The sequence below is a fragment of the Gavia stellata genome, chromosome 18, assembly GCF_030936135.1.
Source record: "Gavia stellata isolate bGavSte3 chromosome 18, bGavSte3.hap2, whole genome shotgun sequence".
Taxonomy (NCBI): Eukaryota; Metazoa; Chordata; class Aves; order Gaviiformes; family Gaviidae; genus Gavia; species Gavia stellata.
Window position 1 is genome coordinate 4,727,181 of NC_082611.1, and position 18,912 is coordinate 4,746,092.

General features: G+C 55.0%; 1 protein-coding gene across 1 annotated transcript in view; it reads left to right on the forward strand.

Annotated features, from left to right (window-relative positions):
- Window positions 1–18,912, forward strand: part of TNRC18 (trinucleotide repeat containing 18) — a 57,181-nt gene that overhangs the window by 14,473 nt on the left and 23,796 nt on the right. The window contains exons 2-14 of the mRNA XM_059826696.1: window positions 2,610–2,735; window positions 3,186–4,988; window positions 8,229–8,331; window positions 8,757–8,962; window positions 9,175–9,321; window positions 9,825–10,009; window positions 10,788–11,211; window positions 11,706–12,653; window positions 13,286–13,461; window positions 14,216–14,352; window positions 14,813–14,941; window positions 16,837–17,011; window positions 18,092–18,455. Coding sequence (XP_059682679.1) covers window positions 2,610–2,735; window positions 3,186–4,988; window positions 8,229–8,331; window positions 8,757–8,962; window positions 9,175–9,321; window positions 9,825–10,009; window positions 10,788–11,211; window positions 11,706–12,653; window positions 13,286–13,461; window positions 14,216–14,352; window positions 14,813–14,941; window positions 16,837–17,011; window positions 18,092–18,455 — 4,923 coding nt within the window. The remainder of the gene's footprint in view (window positions 1–2,609; window positions 2,736–3,185; window positions 4,989–8,228; window positions 8,332–8,756; window positions 8,963–9,174; window positions 9,322–9,824; window positions 10,010–10,787; window positions 11,212–11,705; window positions 12,654–13,285; window positions 13,462–14,215; window positions 14,353–14,812; window positions 14,942–16,836; window positions 17,012–18,091; window positions 18,456–18,912) is intronic.

The window sequence follows — 18,912 nt, forward strand, 5'->3', positions numbered from 1 at the left end:
CCCACCTGCAAAGCTTTAGGATGGGCTTTGAGCCCCCATGCCTCTCCCAGGAGCAGCGCTGCTGCCGTGGCTTGCGGGAGGCTCTGGGAAGGGCTGCCCGGTGCGAGGTGGCTTTGGGGCTTGGCTGGTGGCATCAGCTCAGTTCTGCTGCAGCTTCCCAGCTGGGGTGGTGACACTGCCCTGCAAGGTCCCCAGTCTGTCCAGGTGAACTTGTCCCCAGCTCGGACTGCGCATGAAGCTGCTTGTCACCGCTCTGCTCCCTGCTCCAGGACAGCAGCTAGAAAACCTCTGTGACAGCTTGTCTTATGCTGGGCAGCTGGAGGGGATTTCACCTGCCCTTCGGCCACTGTTATCCCACAGTTCATCCCCTCGTTCTTTCGGCTGACCTTTCCACTCCTCTTCCTCCTCCTGCAGCCCCAGGCTGAGGCTGAATCCCAGCGGTGGGATGTGATAATGCTGATTGTGGAGGAAGCCCCAGAGCATTTGGGGCTGGGGCTGACCCTGTGTTATCTCTGGGTAGGATAAGATGCCACAGGCAGGGAGCTGCCCCAGTACGACCAGGAGTGTAACTGATGCCAAAATGCCTCTTTGGGTACCAGTAGCTTAAGTTGTGTGCAGGTGTCCCTGTGCTGGATGACAGGACTGGATCGTGTCCCCTTCCTGGAGTTCTGCAGGTGGCTTCATATCCTTGCACCATGTGCAAACGCGGACGTGCCATGGGCTTCTGCACACGGCGGTGTCTGCAGCGTGGGATGTGTCTCGCCACAATTGCCATGCCGGTGCTCTTGCTTGCTGGAGGGCTGCAGCTGGGATCGAGGTCTGGCTGGGAGAAGGGTCTCATGTGGGGATGTCTGGGGCTGGGGCCGCCAGGCTGGTGTGGCATGGGGTGCTTCAGGGGGTTTGCCGTGCTGCAACCATGTGCTCTGCCAGATGGGAGTTGCGTTCCCTCGGAAATGTGTCGCTCCTGCTCCAGACGCTGGCTCATCGCCAGCCCAGCCATGCCGGAGTGGTGCGGTGGAGGTGACGCGGCTGAGGCAAACACGCTGTGGAGTGGAGCTGCTCAGAGCTATCCCAGGGTAGGCACCCCTGGGTGCTACCCAGCACTCTCCAGTCCTGGAATAAGAAAGTGTGTTTGGAAATGCTCCAATATGAAGGTTTTGGGGTTACCAAGGAGAGGTGTGAATGTATGTGCACACTCAGTGCCTTTACAGCACCCTGCACAAGATTAAATGGCAAGTTTTACCTGCTGGGAAAGGGCTCTGCGCTGAACTTCATGGGCACAGCAGCTCCCCTGGTCCTGCCACTGGAGGGTTGGCGTGTGCGGGTGATGCTGCTGGGAGCTGTCGGGCGATGGATCTGGGCCAGGAGCTGTGCGGAGCACCGCGTTGGTGAAGCACATGTGCCGGGATGCAAACATGCATGCGAAAGAGATCCTGGCTGTCTAAATAATGTGAAATATTGACTAGCTCTCGCAGATGGTGCTCCACGTGCAGCTTCGGGGACTGAACTTGTGTCTCTTGTTGGGTTTTGGTGTGATGTTGTTTTGATCCAGTTGGGTGCTGGACACTTGAGAAACTCATTGCCTGGTTGCTTTCAGTGGGATTGTTGAATTTTAGGGAGGTTTGTTGCTAATGTGGTATGAGGGGAAGGGAGGAGGGTTGCAGGGGGCTTGACTGGCTCCTTCAGACTCTCCTGATGGCTTTTAATCGGTTTTTAAATGATGGCACCAACTGGGAAGCTGGTTCTCGCCGAGCGTTGGGGTTTGTAGTATTGTGTGGGTGCCGTTTGGTGGCAGTGTTGCAGAGGAATTGCTGCCTGTAGCCAAGCGCTTGTGTTATTACCACTATTGCGGTCATTGTATTCGCTCATGAAATGCTGCTGACGATTATTTGTATGAGGACGTTGCTGGGGGGCCCACTCTTGGAGGAGGCCCCAGTGTCCAGGACATAATCCAGACCGCTGGCAGCTCGGTCCTGGGGGCACTCTGCCTTTGTATGAGCTCCTGAGGAGGCAGCAGGTTTTTTTGTCTGTTTTGCCTTCCTTGGGGATAAGATGCTGGTTTTGGGTATGTGAAACTATGCTTTGTGTGAGCTGCTGTGGAGGATGCTCTCGCGCTTTCCCCAAAGCTCATACCTGGTGTGGGGCAGCTGCAGCCGGGACCGGCTGTGTTGGCAAAGCTGTGCTTGCAAGAGGGTCTTACTGCTGCTCGGGAAGCATGTTGGGGAGTGCCCTCACCCACAGGTTGCTGTACTTGTGATAAAGCAGCTTATCAGCCAGGTGGTTTAGCCGTTTTGCCACAGATTTGAGGCTCTGCTCAGAAAGCAGCATGCTCTATTTGCAGCCCACCGGCTGCAAAGTTAGAGCCCCGCAGAGGTGCAAGGGGCGAGCTGAGGGACCCGCCGTGGGGAGTCAGTACCTGAAGCGGGAGTGCCGAGCAGCGCTCCCCACCCTGGGCTGTGTGCATTGCCGCATGCGTCCTTGCAGCCGCTGCTCCTGGCACGCGAGGGACCGACAGCCACAACAGTCTGTGTTCCTGCGGGGCTTGTTCCAAGGCGGCGTGCTGCTTGGGCTGAAACGTGTTTCCCTCTTCTGTTTCCCATTTTCTGCAGGCTTTTCCCATCTGCCTAACGGGCTCTATCCGTCGTACATTCCCCTGAGCCACCTCGAGCCCCCCAGCGCCGGCAGTCCTCTCCTGGCCCAGCTGGGTCAGCACAGCCTCTTTGAGTCACAAAAAGGTGAGTCTGGGTCCTTGCGCACCCTTCCCCTTTGTCATCCCTGGGTACTCACCCTGTCCTTGGGGCTTGCTTGGCTGCTGGAGCTGCTGGATGCTGGGACGATGAGGGGGAAGAACAGGAACCCCCTTGGGTTATCATCCAGGGATGTCTTAGCAATACCAAGGTGTTGGATGTGGCTGTGCTGTAGGGAACCTGGCCAGGTCCCTCCTTGAAGCCCCAACTTGCTGCTGCATCGCAGGTCTCGGTCTGCATCAGAGACAGGGCTGTCCTATGTCCCCTCCTGGGCCCTGTGGAGGTACCTGCCAGGTCTCCTCTGCCCTGGTCCTTCCTGGCCATGTCTGAGACATCCTTGAAACCCGTTCCTGCCCAGTTTGCCACCTCTTGCCTGTCTCTGTGTAGGACTGAAGGGATTGAAGGCCCGTGGTAATTTTGTTTGCTTTTGCTCTGCAGATGGGTTCTACCTGTCCAGCCACGCGGGCCAGTCTGCTTTGCACCCACAGCCTCCCCTCTCGAGGACTGCGGGCAACCACACGTCGAGCACTTTGCTCCGGGAGAAGGATCTTGGGCAGCTGCACAAGAGCTCGAAAGAAGGCCTGAAAGACCCCAGCGGGAAGGAGCGGGCATGCCGGAGCGATCTGTCCCTGCCCTTTGCCAAGAAGGAGGGCAAGCCGAAGGAGGAGCCCCGGCCCCGCAGCGTGGTAGACCTCACGCAGGACAGCAAGCCCGACAGTGACCGGAAAGTGAGCGTGGTGGAGAAGGCGGTGAAGGTCGGTGAGCGTCTCTCGCCGTTCCTGGCCGAGCACATGCCAAATCGGGGCATGGGCAGCGGGGAACCCAAGTCCAAGAACCCACTGCAGAGCTCTTCCCTCAGCAACTGCAACGGCGGTGGGGACCCCATGCTGAAGGTCCTGGGTGCCGAGCAGGACCGCTGTGCCAAGGATCCCGCTCGGCACGATGAGAACATGAGGCCTTCTGCGCACGCCCACGCCGAGCGGCTGAAGCGGGGGGAGCCCCTCCTGCCCTCCGTGGGCACTTTGCACGTCTCCTGCAGCTGCCCATCCCCACACTCCTCGCAGCCGGGGAAGATGACGCCGGCCACAACATTCCCTCCGCAGCCCGTCCATTCCAGCATGTACACCATCTTCCCACCAGCCAAGGAGCTGGGGAGGGAGCACAAAGTCATCGCCCCCACCTTTGTGCCTTCGGTCGAAGCCTATGACGAGAGGAGCGGCCCCATCCAAATCGCCTCACAGGCCCGCGACAACAAGGTGAAGGACAAGGACCTTGGCAAGGTGGGGGTGCTGCAGTCGCCCACGGAGCGGTGCCTTGTGGATGCCTCCCGCACGCTCTTGTCCCAGGACTTTTCTTGCCACAGCGATGCCAAAAGGATGGAGGCTCTGAGGGAGAAGGGCTCAGTGATCAGGGCGAACTCCATGGCGCTGAAGAGACAGGTCAGTTCGGAGCCCTTCCTCAACCGGCCAGGGCTGGGCTCTCCGGAGAGCAGGGAGTTCCTGGCATCCAAGGACTTGTTGAAGCCGAGTCCAGAGGCAGAGCATCGCCCCTGCGAGCGGGACCGCTTCCAGCGATCCAGCTCCAAAGAAGCAGCAAAGGTGTATGGCACTTTGGACTCTTCCCGGCAGCACCTGGACCACAGTCAGCTGAAACCGCCCGAGCAGAAGTGGAAGCCCTTTGAGATGGGCAACTATGCCACCACGCAGATGGCGGTGCTGGCCGCGCAGCACAACCACGTCACCCGGGCGGAGGAGGAAGCCAAGAAGGTCTACCTTGACCCCAGCGGCTTGCCGCGGTCCTCGGTGGTGGGCTCGCGGGGCGCCACGGAAGTCCTCCACCCCGCCTCCCACGGCGAAGGGTCGGCCATGCAGAGCCTCATCAAGTACAGTGGCAGCTTTGCCAAGGAGACTGCGTCCCGGCAGAGCTGTGGCAAGAAGAGCCCCTTTGGTGGCTTGGGCAACATGAAGTTGGACTCTTCACAGCTGGGCGCCTCTAAAGTGCAGCAGCTGCTGTCACAACAGCCAGCAAAGCAACTGAAGAGGGACCCCGAGAGACCCGAGAGTGCCAAATCCTTTGGCCGTGAGAGCATCGGCTCCCAAGGCGAGGTGGAGGTGAGGCACTTGCCCGTCGGCATTGCTGTGGCCGTGGCCCGGCAGAAGGACAACAGCAGCAGCAGCAGCAGCAAACTGGGGCCCAGCTTGGCAGACCGGGATCGCTCACTGTCTCTCAGCAGCATCAAAGGTAGGTTCCTCAGACCTGTCTTGGGACTTCCCTGTCAGATCTGTCCCTGGGGAGAGCAGCCACCCAGTGCAGGCTGTGTGGTGTGAGCCGAGTTTGGCATCCTCAGCTCTCTTTGGCTCCTGTTCCCAGCCGAGGGCACGTTGTAGACCACAGCAGGGAGCAGGACTCCCCATGCAAGAAGGAGTCCCCTTTCCCCCATGCCATCCCCTGCCCACCTCCGAGAACAACCCTTCTCCCTGTGTTTGATCCCCATTAGCGAAGGGAGTGACAGAGAAACCCCTTAATCCACCTTTGTGCTGGTGTTTTAGTCTCATGGTTTTGATTTAAGCCGTGGTGCTGGCAGGAGGGGGATGGCTCCGGCAAGTATTTTGGTCCTCTGCTTGGCTTGTGTAGCAAGATAACACTTGGGGGCTGCCCAGCGTGGGGAGAGCTTGGCTCTGGTGTGCCTAGGAGCGATGCCAAAGCGAGCGGCCGGCAAGCAATGGTTGGGTTTCCATTTTTAGCCTTTGCTTTTCCCATTTTTCTGCCTTTGCCCCCCTCTCCCAAACCTCAGAGGCAAGAGGCGGTTTCTCCCGGCCAGCAGCCCCTCTCCCCATTCCCATCACCTCCTGTTGCCTTCCCCACGGCCAGGCGGGAGCTGACCAAGGACCTCGTGGGCAGCACAGGGAGCTGTTTGTTCAGCCGTTCAATCGTCCCAGACCCTCCCAGCTTGCGTTAAATGTAATTTACTGAGCCGAACTAAAAGGCTGCAAACAAGGGTTGAATTCTGGCAGGCCTCCGGGCTCGTTGCTAAGTGATGCAGTTGGCTTTCAGACAGAAAACAAGACTGCTTTTCTCCTCTTCTCGCCCCCCAAATGCTGCCCCCACCTTTGTGTGCCAGGAGATATTCGTCTAATAACATTAGCTTGCTTGCGCTGGGTGGACGGTGCTTGAATGTTTAGACCTTTTAAGAAGGAGAAAGCAGGCTTTAGTTGGCTAATCTGTAGTATTTGGCAAGTAAAATGCAAGTATTTAGTACTGGGCATTGGTTGTCAAGGAAACGGACCTAAGCCTTTCCTCTGTGCATAACTGATTGAATTTTTCTATGCGGTCCGTGCGTCATGTTCATATATATAGACAAAATGATCATTCACTGTCTGGACAATCACCGGTCTGTACAGAAAAGGGACTGTCCTGTCGGCGGGGTGGGGTCCAGGCAGGAATTAGATGAATAAGAAAGTGTGTGTGTTTGGATGGGGGATGAGAAAAAGATGATAAACCCGTCTATGAATAATGGAGAGCAAGTGATGTAGATGGGAGAGGGAGGAGCGGAGGTAAAATAACAAAATAATATGTTTCTAATAAAAGGCTGCTGGGGGGGGGCGGTCAGCTCACCTTTTATGAAGGAGGGGAGGGAGGCTGTGAGTTAACCAAGGGCTTGCTCCATATTGCTGACACCGAAGAGGCAACTGGGCATCGATTGGGGAAGATAAATAGGAAAAGAGGCTCCAAGGGGAGAAAACATGGGCTAGGGAGTGGAAGGGGATTTGTGCGTGAGTGGGGATGCTGGTGGAGAGGTAGGGAGGGATGCTGGGGTGCCGGAGGGATTCGCAAGCCCCAGTGCCTCATGCTGTGGAGGCTGGGTAGTAAAACTGAGCAACAGAGGCTGCATAGGGCACCATTCAGCGAGTCGACGAGGGGCTGGTTGGGGCAGCCACTGCACGCAGTGTCCTGGCAGGCTGCGAGGGAAACATGGTGACCCTGGCAAGTCCTTTGGGAGGGAGAGGCGTGTGCCAGGTTTTAAAGCATCTTTGCTTTCTGCCTGAAGCCCATGGAAGGAGCCTTGGGGAGAGGAGCCGGGAGAGATGTTGTCTTGTTCCTGGATTCCTTCTGACAGTACAGGCTGAGGGAATTGGAGACTTGACAGCAAAAAAACCACGGGCTGTCCAGGTTTGTGGAAATACACAGTGGAGCCCTCCTTGAAAAGGCTGCCTGTCAGCAGAATAGACTTGATGTTCCGAGATGCTCTCCTGTGTGCCAAACCTTATCCAGACGTGAGAGTGAGGACCCTGGAAAGGGCTGCTGGGAGCCAGGGTGCAGCCGTGCGAGGCCGTGATGCGTCGCTGAGCCCTGCGGGGTGCAGAGCATCGCCCGGGCAAGGGACGTGCTGGGTGTTGTCTGGGGGAAGCAAACACCTTCCTCCTGGCCCCATTAGACCGGCTGGCAGCTCACTGCAAGCAGGCCTGGGATTTAGGAGCGGGTCATATCACCAAAACCTAACATGGACAGGGGCTACAGGGAATTATGGAAAAAATGCACATGCAAGAAAGAAGCTAGGGAAAAAACTAGGGAAAAACAAGCCTAAAATCAGGCAGCTGGGGTGAAGACTGGATAAAATAAGGGAAGGGTGGCCCCAATACCAGCTCCTGGCAGGGCCAGCGAGGAGCTGCTGTTCGCTCCTGTGAAGGTGCTTCCTAACCTCTCGCAGACGTGGCTGCTACTGTGCCAGGCTGTATTTGTGAGAGCTGTTCTGATTCTGGATGAGCCGTTTCTTGAGCCAAACATCCAGCCCCCCTTTTTGGACTCTTGCCCTCATCTGCCATATGTGCCCCTGCCTCGACAGACCCTTTCTTGTTGCATGGCTTGTGGGGGGGTGCAGATTCCCGCTAGCAGGTTGAGTTACAGAGCGGAGCATGCTGGTTTTGTGAGGATCCGTAGTGTTGGTTCTGCCTGTTGCAGAAGGACAGGGCTTCAGAGCATACCATGCTCCCAGACTGGTTTACAAGAGCAGAAAGTGCTTCAGAAGGTGCAGAGATAAAATCTGCCGCTCCCCGCAAGATGTGCTAAGCAGGGCTGTGTGTTTTGATGCAGGGATTTAGCCATGCCTCGTCTCCTTCTGAGATGGGAAATGTGCCACTGTCCTTCAGCAAAAATGGTCCCGTTGGTCCTGCTGTTCCCAGGCTGGTGGCTGTCCTGTCCTGGGAGACCAGCCTGACCTGGCGAGTAGGTCCCTTGATGGCTTGAAGACACGGACCTCAAACCACATGCACCTGGGTGCTACCAGGAGCTGCCTTAGTGAGAATATCTTGATCACATAGAGAGCCTTGCCCTGTCCTTCAGGGCTTGAACCTGATACAGTCTTGGGGACAGTGGCATTTGGGTGTGCTGGCTCCCAGGGTACTGCCTCTCCATGCCCAGAGGAGAGGGGACAGATTACCCTGGATTGTTTCTTGTGTCTGATGGCGCTGGATTGGCTCTTAGGGCACGGACGCTCGGAAGATGATTGTGGGGATGAGAGGAGCCGCCACCGGGACAGCCACCTCCTGGCAGGGCGCTTGGAGCGGGATCAGGAGAAGCTGCTCAGGTGAGGGTCGGAGGGTGACAGGGTCTTCTGCCGCAGTGCCACCAGCCATGTTTGGGGACAGCCTGTCTGGGGAGGGGCAGGGTTACACCCATCCTGGTGAAGCTGCTGGCATCAGCCTCGCTGGTGCAGAGAGGAGTGCTGAGTGGGATACCGTGGGGTTACGGGCAGATCCTGAATTCGCAGCAGAGCAATCCCAATAGACTGCTGCAAATCTGTGCGGGCTGCAAAGAGATGGGGAGATGGGATGTTTTATTCTGGACGTGATGTTAACCACACCCATCACAGCTCTCCTTGAGTGTTTGACCTTAGTTTGCAAACGCACTCGCTCAGCAGACTGGTCCATACCCCTGTGCTCCTTCAGCTGCGCAGTAACCTGCAGCACTCAGACCCTCTCTCACTCTCTCTCTTGCCTTCCCCATCACCAGAGAGAGCAAGGAGCTGGCAGATTTTGCCCGGATACACCCCTCTGGCTGCGCCACGAATGGTTTGAACTCCAACCTCATGGTGACGGGAGGCCCAGCCTTGACGGGCTCCGGGCGCTGGTCTGCAGACCCGGCTTCACACTTGGCAGCCCACCCCTGGCTCCCCAGGACGGGGAGCCCCTCCATGTGGCTGGCCGGCCATCCCTACGGTGAGTGCCCTGGGAGGGAGCGATGTGTCCATGGGGTGTTCACACCAATGCAATTCAGGGAAGGGCGTTGCTAAGTGCCCAGTGAGGCTGCTATCTGATCACAGGGGAAAGGGAAGAAGGTATTTTGGAGCAGTCAAATGGTAGGTGACATCTTTTGTGGGTAGGAGCTGCCTGCGTTTCCTGAGTTTTGACTGTGGTGTTTCTTCTTCCAGGACTTGGTCACCCTTCCCTGCACCAGGGCATGACTCCTGGCTTCCCCCCTGCCATGGGGGGAGCTCTCCCTTCCGCCTACCAGTTTGCCAGAGACCCGCAGTCAGGGCAGCTTGTTGTGATCCCCAGCGAGCACTTGCCACACTTTGGTAAGGATGTGAGCACATCCCTGAGGGCCATGCTTTGACAGCTGTGGAGGAAACAGGCTGGATGGGAGTGTACGTACCCGTGGGGACCAGCAGCGACAGCTCTAGGGTGGGCGTGAGCTGGCCTCTTGTTAGGTGTGTTTCAGACATGGAAATGTGTAATCTTCAGCAGTGGCTCCTCATCCCCTGCAGGACCCCATAGACTTTGGGTCCTTGGTTAGGAAAAACTACTCGTGGGCTAAGCCAGGGACAGTCAAACCGAGGGTGTGTAGAGAGCAAAGCAAGTCAGATGGCCGCAGGACCCATGGGGTGGTGGGAGTGGGGCTGCCGAGGGAAAGGCAGCACCCTTTCCTCTCTGCATTTCTGGTTGCATTTTTGCATAGCCCGATGTTTGGCATCCCCCACACCCTGGGACTGGGGTAGAGACAGTTGCCCTGCGTGATCCTGAACCCTCTAGCCGTCCCCATCCTCCTGCCTCCCTGACTGTATCTCTGCTCATTCCCCAGCGGAGCTGATGGACCGGGCGCCCCCGCTGTGGCCCGCTATGTACCCCCCGACCAGGAGCTCCCTCCAGCACGCTCACCAGCTCCAGCTCCTCTCCCATCAGCAGCTGCTGCGGCAGCATGAGCTGTACATTCTGCAGCAGCAAGCGGCCCACGCCATGGAGCTACAGAGGAGCGCCCAGCTTGTGGTGCGTTTTCAGGAGCTTCTTGCTTGGACTTGAAATGAATCTGAAGTTGGGGTGTCTGGGGGGAAAAAGCAGCTGTGCCGGTGTTGCAAGTGTGTCTCAAGGGTATTGATGCATTGAGCGATCCTGCCCTGGTCCCTGGGATACGAGGCATTCAGTGCATCCTGCACAGTTGGGGTGGGTATTGGAGGGGTTTGGTGTAGAGCTGTTGAGCAGTGCTGTCAGCGGAGCTGCCCAGCAGCAGCGCGACCTTGATTCCTTCCCTAGGGATATCTCTGCTTAGTTGAGTGGTTTCATCCCTGGTCACCTCCAAACAAACCTTCTGAGCGGCTCAGAGAAGCAGCTGCAATACTGCAATACTGCACACTGGGTCCTGGAGCCAGCTCCCATTCACCACATCATTTTGGAAGTCGTGAGCTTTCATTTGGGTGTTTTACACCCATTTAATTTTTATAGTGGTCATCTGGTTTTCAGCCTTCATTTTACATGTGTGCTTGTTAGGCTGGAGACTTAGAAATAGAAATGGTTTGCTTTGGTTGCAAGTGAAAGCTGAGACACCCTTCACATGACTCCTGGAGCTGGGAATTTGTAAAGAAAGCTATCACAGATCAGTGTCACCTTCCCTCAGATTGGCCTTAAAATGGTGTTGCACTGAGGAACATGTGTTTTATTCCAGTCCATGTTTGATAAGACCATGTTTTGGTCTCGTTTGGTAGTAGATCTGTGCTTTCCAGGAGCAGGTAGAGATGTCACGCTGAATTTTGCTCTGTTCTTGTCGCAGGAGAGGTTGAAGGCGAACGAGCAGCGTGCAGATATAGAAGAGAAGGTGACGAAACGGAGCCTGGACAGTGCCAAATCAGGCCTTTCCTCCTCTGCCCCGGGACTGGTGCACCGAAAACCACCTGTGCTGTCTCCCAGTGCCTCCACGTCCTACAGCAAGGCTGTGAGTCCACCTCCCCTCTCTCCCAGGGCCTCACCCGTGTCTGTGCTCAAAGCTGAGGTGATCCAAAAGATGGAGGAACCACCTTCGCAGCCAGCCTACTCCTACCCTGCCACCCCCAGCTCCCATCCTTCCAGCCCGCCCCCCGCCTCTCCACCCCCTGCCCCTGCCATCCCTCCAAAGGAAGAGGCGCCCGAGACCGTGGAGAAGAAAGACCTGGAGCTGGAAAAAGAGGCTGCTGGTCCATATCAGGCCTTGTTCCCAGGTAAGAGAGCCCTGCTTTGGCAGAGTCCCGTTGTGTTTGTGCCTGCCTCCCTTTTTCTCCTCGGCTCTTTCCTGCTTCCATCCCTTCCCCTAGAGAAAACCACGTAGCTCCTCTAAAAGGCAGGGGAGAGGCAAGGGTCGGGGGTGGTGTGGTGGACTTGGATCAATGCCTGGGTCTTAGGGACACCTGGGCCTGTAGGCTGTCTTCTTCCCTTGGGTTGAGCCTGGGTTGGTTCCTCCAGGGCTGAAGTCTGAGTGGGAGAAGGATGTAGGAGGCAGATCTCTCTCCAGTTGCAGGAGAGTGCTGGAAAGGTGCAGAAGGGACCTCTGGGGTGCTGATGCCTGTGGCAGCTTGGCCAGGAGGGGTGCCAAAGCAGCCACTGCTTGAGAATAGGAAGAGACAAGAGATGACGGGAACCCATCTCTGTGCCTTAGTGAGAGAGGTGCTTTGGAGACCTGTCCATTACACAGCCTGTCCCTTCTGATGTCTTGCAGAGATCCCCCCAGGATATCCATTCCAGTCCCTGCCTCCCTCCTTTGGAAGACACTATCCCTACCTCCTCCAGCCCACCACAGCATCTGATGCGGATGGCCTGGCTCCTGACGTCCCGCTGCCTGCTGAAGGCTCTGAGCACATGGAGCTTTCCCCAGAGGTCAAGCCCATCCACCTGTCTCCGTCCAAAATGCTAGAGCCCATCCAAGCAGCAGCAGAAGAGGAGTCCTTGGAAGAGAGAGTTAAATCAGAGGTGCAGATGGAAGAAAGCCAGGAAGGCATCTGTGAGCAGGACATGGGGACTCTGAACATCGCCACCTCTGCAGCCGTCCCAGTGCAGAATGTGGACAATTGCAATCTCCTGTTGCATCAAGGTGAAGCCCTGGGTGCTATGGAGCAGGACCAGGAAGACCTCCCGAGCTGCCCACCTCCTTACCAGGTTGTGGCCTGCCCTGCAGAAGCAGAGGCTGAGGCAGAGACTGGGAGTGGAGCAGAAGCCTGCTCTGTGCACATGGACTACGACGGTTCGCTCATGCACGCGGAGAACGAGCCGCCTGAGATGGACTTGACGCCCCAGCGGGAGGAGGCCTCTGCAGCCATGGATCTGCAGAGCGCCGATGTGCCCCGGGGGAGGGAGTTTCCCAGTCTCCCCCCTGAGGAGGGGGAGCAGGGGCCAGAGATCCCTTCCTACACGGAAGAGGCAATGTCTTGCCAAATCCCAGCTCTGGACATCAAGCCGGGCGACCCGCTGGCTGGGATGAATGCTTTGGTGGCTGCCACAGAAATGCCTCAGGCTTGTTCCTTGTTGACTACCGCCAGCGTCACTCCATCCCAGATGAAGGTGGAGGTGTTACCTGACCAGGCTTTGGAGCACTCCTTCCTGCAAGGAATCACTTTGCTGAGTGAAATTGCAGAGATGGAGCTGGAGAAAAGGAAGCAAGAAATACAAAGTAAGTTGTGAGTGCGGAGTCTGGCCAGCCTGGGGTGAGGTTGGGTCTCCCTGCATACAGCCCTGGCTCTCTCTGTGTGGCAGTGGAGCAGAGGCACAGGTGGGATCTCTTGCAACCTCAACCAGGCAGCAAGGAAAGCATTGCCCTGAGTTGCAGGAGCGACTGGTACTTTGGATGGGGTTGGAGCAGGGTTTTTGTTGCAGTAGGCTGAGCTACGTGTGGCTTTTGTACTGCTCTCCCCTTCCAAAGGCCCTCGCCATGTCTAGACAGTTTGTGGTATGTGTAGTGGAAACGGAGCCCCACTTGCCGAGAGCTGCCAGGGTAACACCCTTCTGGCAGGCACTGAGTCTGCAGTCTGTCGGGGTTTGGCACAGGAGGCCCCAGTAGCTCCAGATGATGCTTTCCAAGAGCTTGGCAGGTCCTGAAAAGATCTCACCTTCTAGTAACTTCCTGAGGCGAGACGTGATGGGAACTGCTAGTTGCACCATGGCGAGATCTCAAGTGGGGGCCACAGGTGACTGGGAGGCTCCTTGAGCTGCCATGGTCCAGAAAGGGACATCAGCCTCTCCTTGTGCCTGCTGGAGGAGCAGTCTTGGAAGGTGAACATCTATAGCTTCTTTTTCTGTCCTCAGCAGGTCCAGAGAGTTTCCCTGTCCGGCCAACGCTGGAGAGTTTGCTGGCTGCCAGCACCCACATGCTCATGGAAGTACTTTCCACCCCCTTTATGGAAAGTCTGAAAACCATCCGGCTGCCTCGAGAGCTGAATCCCAACAAAAAATACAGCTGGATGCAGAAGAAAGATGAACCCGTAAGTAGCTATTAGCGTGGCTGAGCCTGAAAAGCCATGGTGCATCCGCTCACCGCAGCTTGCTTTTCCAGCCACAGTTTGCCACCCGGCTTGTGTTGCCCTTCTGCATTCAGCAAAGTGAGCCGGTGCTTCCCTCGCATCCCGTTCGTTCGTAGCTGCTCAGGAGTCAGTGGGGTGCGATTTAGCTTCCTCCCTTGTTTGTGAATCAACACCATTGATCTCAGCAGGACCCTTGGCAGCCCTAAAAGCAGTGTTTGTAATACAAAGCCAGCAGGAACTCGTATGTTACTGCTTCAGCGGAGGGCGGGGGGGATATAAATAAAGATAGTGGCAGGAGGGTTTTTCCTTGTTTTTTCTTTGCTGACTCTTCCCCATGGGAGAGACTGACAAATTATTTTGTACCCTGCAAGTAAGTATTCCAAGACAGGGAATATTTTGATCTGTCTTTTTAAATATGGGAAAAGAGACTCCATGGGTGTATTTTATCCTGCAGGTTCTTTCCCAGGGCTGCTCTCCCTCAGAGCTGATACCATCCCTTGCATAAGCCACAGAACATCTATCTTTGCTTGGCTGGTTTTGCTCGGGTACCACTCTAGGGCTGTGCTTGTTGTGGGTGAGGGTGCTTTGCTCCACTGTAAGCATGGAGGGCTTCCCTGCCAGGCTGCAGATCTTGGCCATCGCAAGGGCACCCCAGTCTAGGTGGGGGCCTGGACATGTCCTGACCTTCTTGCCCCCTCTTGCCTCCCCACCCTAGATGTACTCCATCAAATCGGCCATCGAGAACATGGACGCGATGGAGCTGGACTACAGGATGAGGCTGGCGGAGCTGCAGCGGCGGTACAAGGAGAAGCAGCGAGAGCTAGTGAAGCTGCAGCGCCGCAGGGACTCCGAGTAAGTCGCAGGCTGCTCACTCGGTCTTTTTTTTTCCAGCTGAGCACTTTTACTGCCTCTCGGTCCAGGAGAGAAAACAGCCCTCCATCCCTCCCTGGCTCTTCTCCTCCCCTCCTGGTATGGCCCGCCAGAGCTTTGCACAACACACTCCTAGGCTATGTGACACGACAACCTGATCACTGGTGAATGCAGCTGGGAGACTGTGTTAGAGACAACCTTGGCTTCAGCAGCTCAGTTTAGCAGTTTGGTGACAGGCAAAGGTTCTGGGTTGGCTCCCGTTCTTGCTTGCTTTCTTTTAGGTTTTTTTTGCTTTTTCTTCTTTTTTGGATTTCTTTGCTTTGTTTTTTTCCCCTGTTTGTTTTGCTTTTTGGTTGCAAAATTTGATTTTGCTTTTTTTTTTTCTTTGCCTTTTTTTATTTTGTTGCCTTGGTTAACAGTGAAGCGTGTGGTTTTTTTAAAGGGAAAAGCATGACGAGAAAAGTAGAAGCTTGGCGAGAAGAGGCCCTGGAAGGCCCAGGAAGAGGAAACTTGGATCAAGCGCTCTGTCACCCATTAAGGAGAGAGGGAAGAGTGACAGCAAGAGTGGAAAGTAAGGCTGGAATTTGGGGAAGATGGGAAAATGGCAGGGTCGCTGCACCAGGGTCTTATTCGGGGAGAGCATCTCGGATGCAGCGGGGGCTCGCCGTGGTGTTGTGTTGGCAGGCCGGTCTCTGGCAGCAGTGGTGTTGTGGACGCGTGTGCATTTAACGTGAGTGTGTCCTTGCGCTGGGAATATGGTGCCAGCCTCCTCCCTCCCTGCTGGCAGAGCACGTGTCTGTGGTGTTGGGTACAAGTAGGACAGGCTGAGTTGAGCGGTGATGAGGTGATATGGAGTAGCCGGCTGTGCAGGGACCCGTAGGTGAGCTCTTGGTGTCGGGGAGTGCATCCTCGTGTGCTTTCAGGAGAGCGGATGTTGCAAGCGGGTGTTGTAGAGCTAATTGCAGGGATGCTGATGTCAAAAATTGGAAGGACAGGGCTATTCCAGGTTGCCTGCTTTCTAGGGCCTTTCTGCTGTGTTTCTGCTGTCTTCATCTCCTGTTGCCTTAATCAGTGGGAGTTGGTTTCGCCTGACCTCTCTCTTTTGAGTGTCTGAATCATTCTGTCTTCTGTTTTCTCCTCTTTTGCAAGTCCATCTGCTCTTGTTTGGATGCTTGGATCTTACCACTATTCGCCATCTAACCATCCATAGATGGCCAAGTCCCTCCAATGGCAAGGCACCTCCGAGGTGCTTCCCTGTGTGCTATGTATTTTTGCAAATGTCCTTTTAACACTACAGATTAGATTCAGGTGCCCAGCTCCCACTGATCATGTGCTTCTGAAAATCTATTCCTCTCGGTGGCTCTGTGTTTTGCTCTCCTTGTTTGGATGGCTGGACAGGCTGGAGGCATCCAGAGGTGGCTGGCGTTGTGCGTGTATGCGTGCATGAGCGTGTTGCGTGTGCATGTCCCCGCATCGCAGGAACGCTTGAGCAGCGTGGCGTGGGAGATGGGGATGGACCCTCAGCCAACGTCCAGGGCCTGAGGTGTTGGTTTAGCTGTTTACGGAGATCAGCAGAGAGGACAGAGGGGAGGGGAAATGCTTTGAAGCTGAGGAGGCTGCCCTGTGTCAGTGGCTTTGTGGTGGTGGTATGACCTGGGCCAGCAGGCTTAGCGTGAAGGAGACGGCATATGAGAGCTTTTAATGGAGGCTTGGTAGAGGTCTTGAGGCGTTGACTGATCATCCATCAGATAGTTACTGGAGACAGCTGGGGAGCAGTGAAAGATGTGCTTATAATCTCACCTACTTTTTTTTTTTTAATTATTATTTATTTACCCTCTCCTTTCCCCCCAAATCTCAAAGTGAGACCGAAGACGCAGATCACAAATGCCTCTCACAGAGGGCCCAAGCTTGTAAAGCAGATTGCCTGTCCTTTGAGCAAGCCAGTCCCTGCAGTGCCCTTGTCCCGCTGTGTCACCCTGCGTGGCAGTTCCTTACCACCTCCTTGCTCTTACCCGAGCAACCAGAGCAAGTGTCTGGGGAGTGAGGCACCTCCCTGGGCCTCGAGAATCTCTCTCTGCACCTACAGAGTCCACGAAAGTAGAGGTGGGAAAAGACCTAGAGGGCCAGCTCAGCTGTCTGTCCTTCGTTCTGCTGCTCTGTACCAAATCAGGCACTTTTCAGTAGCTGTTACTCAAGACACCAGTTACTTCCTTTCGGAGACCACCTGGCAGGTCTCTGATTTCAGGCACCCTCATCGGTGCTGGTGGCCAAGAGTGTGCAAGAAGGACTCCTTGGCTCTCCTGTTTGGTGGAAAATCTTGTCCAAACTGCTGTCACTTCACAGTGGACTTGGCTCCCATTGAGGATCCCTGCTGCCCTAGGAGGCATTTAACCTCACTTTTCAGCATGGTGGGGATCACAGGGAGGAAAGCCCCCCACCTTGACCCATCCTGTGCTTGGCTTGCAGACTGAGCAAGTCCTTGTTGCTCTCCGAAGACTCTGAAACTGGTGAGGGCATGAAGAAGAGGCACAAAGGGGCCCTCCCGGAGGAGGACGAGGATGTGGAGAGCGGCAGTGGCAAGGTGAAAGGGAGGAACCAGAGCTGGGAAGAGCATGATGCGGCTCCCAGCTTCTCAAACGAGGTCAGTGCCTTTATGGGGAACGTGGAGCCACAGGCCAAAAGCAGATCTCTTTCCTGCTTTGCTAGTGTCGGCTTGTACTGGTTAACTCCTCCTGATCTTAGAGCATCTGCTCTCAGTTCACGTGGGTTTAGAAGCTCTTCATGAGAGGACTGTCTGTGCAGTGGAGGGGTGTTTACAAAGGCTAACGCTGGCTTATGGGGGTTGGACCTCTCTGGTAGGCAGCAGAGAGGCAAGCGCCTTCAAGCCAGCTAGAGCATTGCAGGGTTGCGCTAGCTCTAAATCCAGAGCAGTGCTTGTCTTACCCCTTTGCCTGTCGAGACAGTGGAGGGGAACGGACTTCCCAAAGTGAGGGAGGAAAGGGAGTGCAACCTTGCTATTTAAAATGTAGGGGTTTCTTCTGCTCTTGTTGAGGCTATGAGATACTTACTGGAGCTTTAAGCTGCTGATGAAATCCAAAATGCATACAGGCGAAGTACTGAGTTACAGCTGCTGTTATCTAGCTGTAGCACATGTAAAGTATATTTACTTTTTTCAAGAAGCAAGAAAATACTGAAAAGGATGTAACAACCCTGGCTGTAATGCAGTGGTGCTGATGCTCTTGCTGAGAGGTATTTGGGTCTTTTTGGCATCCCAGCCTCTGGAGCTGCTTGATTCTGTGGAAATCTGTATTTATGTGGCTGGGGTTTTTGGTAAAGAAGATTTTTAATCCTTGTGATTTAGAGAAAAGCTTGTAAAACCAACCCGAACATATCCTAAAAACCAGAAGGCGTTGAGAAAAAAGAACTCCAAAACATGTTGTTCTATGAACATATTTCTTTTGGAAGAAAATTCAATTTTTCTAAGTTAATCTTGCGATTTTGTAGTGCTTGATAAGGGTAAAGCTCTGCTGTTCGCTGACATCTTCCTCTTCTTCCTCCCTAGCACCACATTGGGTTATGGCAACTGGGGTTTAGAACCATCATTTTGAGGCCTTATTAACTAGCATGCATGAGAGGCTGTCATGAGGGCTAGTAAAATCCCTCAGGTCTGCCATGATACCTGCTCTATATTCACCTGTGTCTCTTCCTTTCACCTCGGCAGTTAAAGCTCAAGAAGAAGAAGGTACCATCGGATCAGGAGCAGCTGGCCAGCAAGCTTGACAAGGCTCTGTCGCTCACCAAACAGGACAAGCTCAAATCCCCTTTCAAGTTTGCTGACAGCTCTGGGGGAAAGCCAAAAACGAGTGGAGGTGGCAGCAGGTACCTCCCACCCCACGAGGCTCTGCCGAGCAAGGATGAGAAGAAGAGCCTGGCCAAGAACCTGGGCCTGTCACTGAAAACCACCAAGGAAGGTAAAAACAAAGTGGCTGCCAAAATGAAGAAGATGGAGGTGGGGTTAAAAGTCAAAAATCAGCTCAAGGTTTCCCATTCACCAGCAATATCTGAAGTTAGCAGCTACTCCTATAGTAAGTAACCCCTCATTTACCTCTCATTTATCTCTTTTTATGGTGTAATTTGTTGCGGGGGCTTGTGGTGGGGGTTTCTGGCCTCTTGGAAGGGGTCTTTTTTTGGGTCTGGTTTTGCTCCTGAGTGAAAGGTGACCTCCTCCCTGGCTAATCAATGCTGCTGTGTCTTTGGGGTGAGCATGAGTTGTCTGCCCAACTTGCCATCCAAGAGGTAGCCAGTATCGGTGCCTCTCCTCCTGGCCTGTGTTGTACTGATCGTCAGCAGGGAAAAATGCTTTATAAAGAAGTTGACCCATGTCCTTGCTTTTGGTGGGAGTAGACATTCTCCATCTACCTGTCAGATGAGGACTTGTAGCCTGTGCTCCAGGAGGTGGTTAATGGTTGACTTTCAAGGTCCTTGGTGAGTAGGGTGGGAATGGTTTTAGGATTATGCCATGGAGCCAGCTGGAGAAGGAAG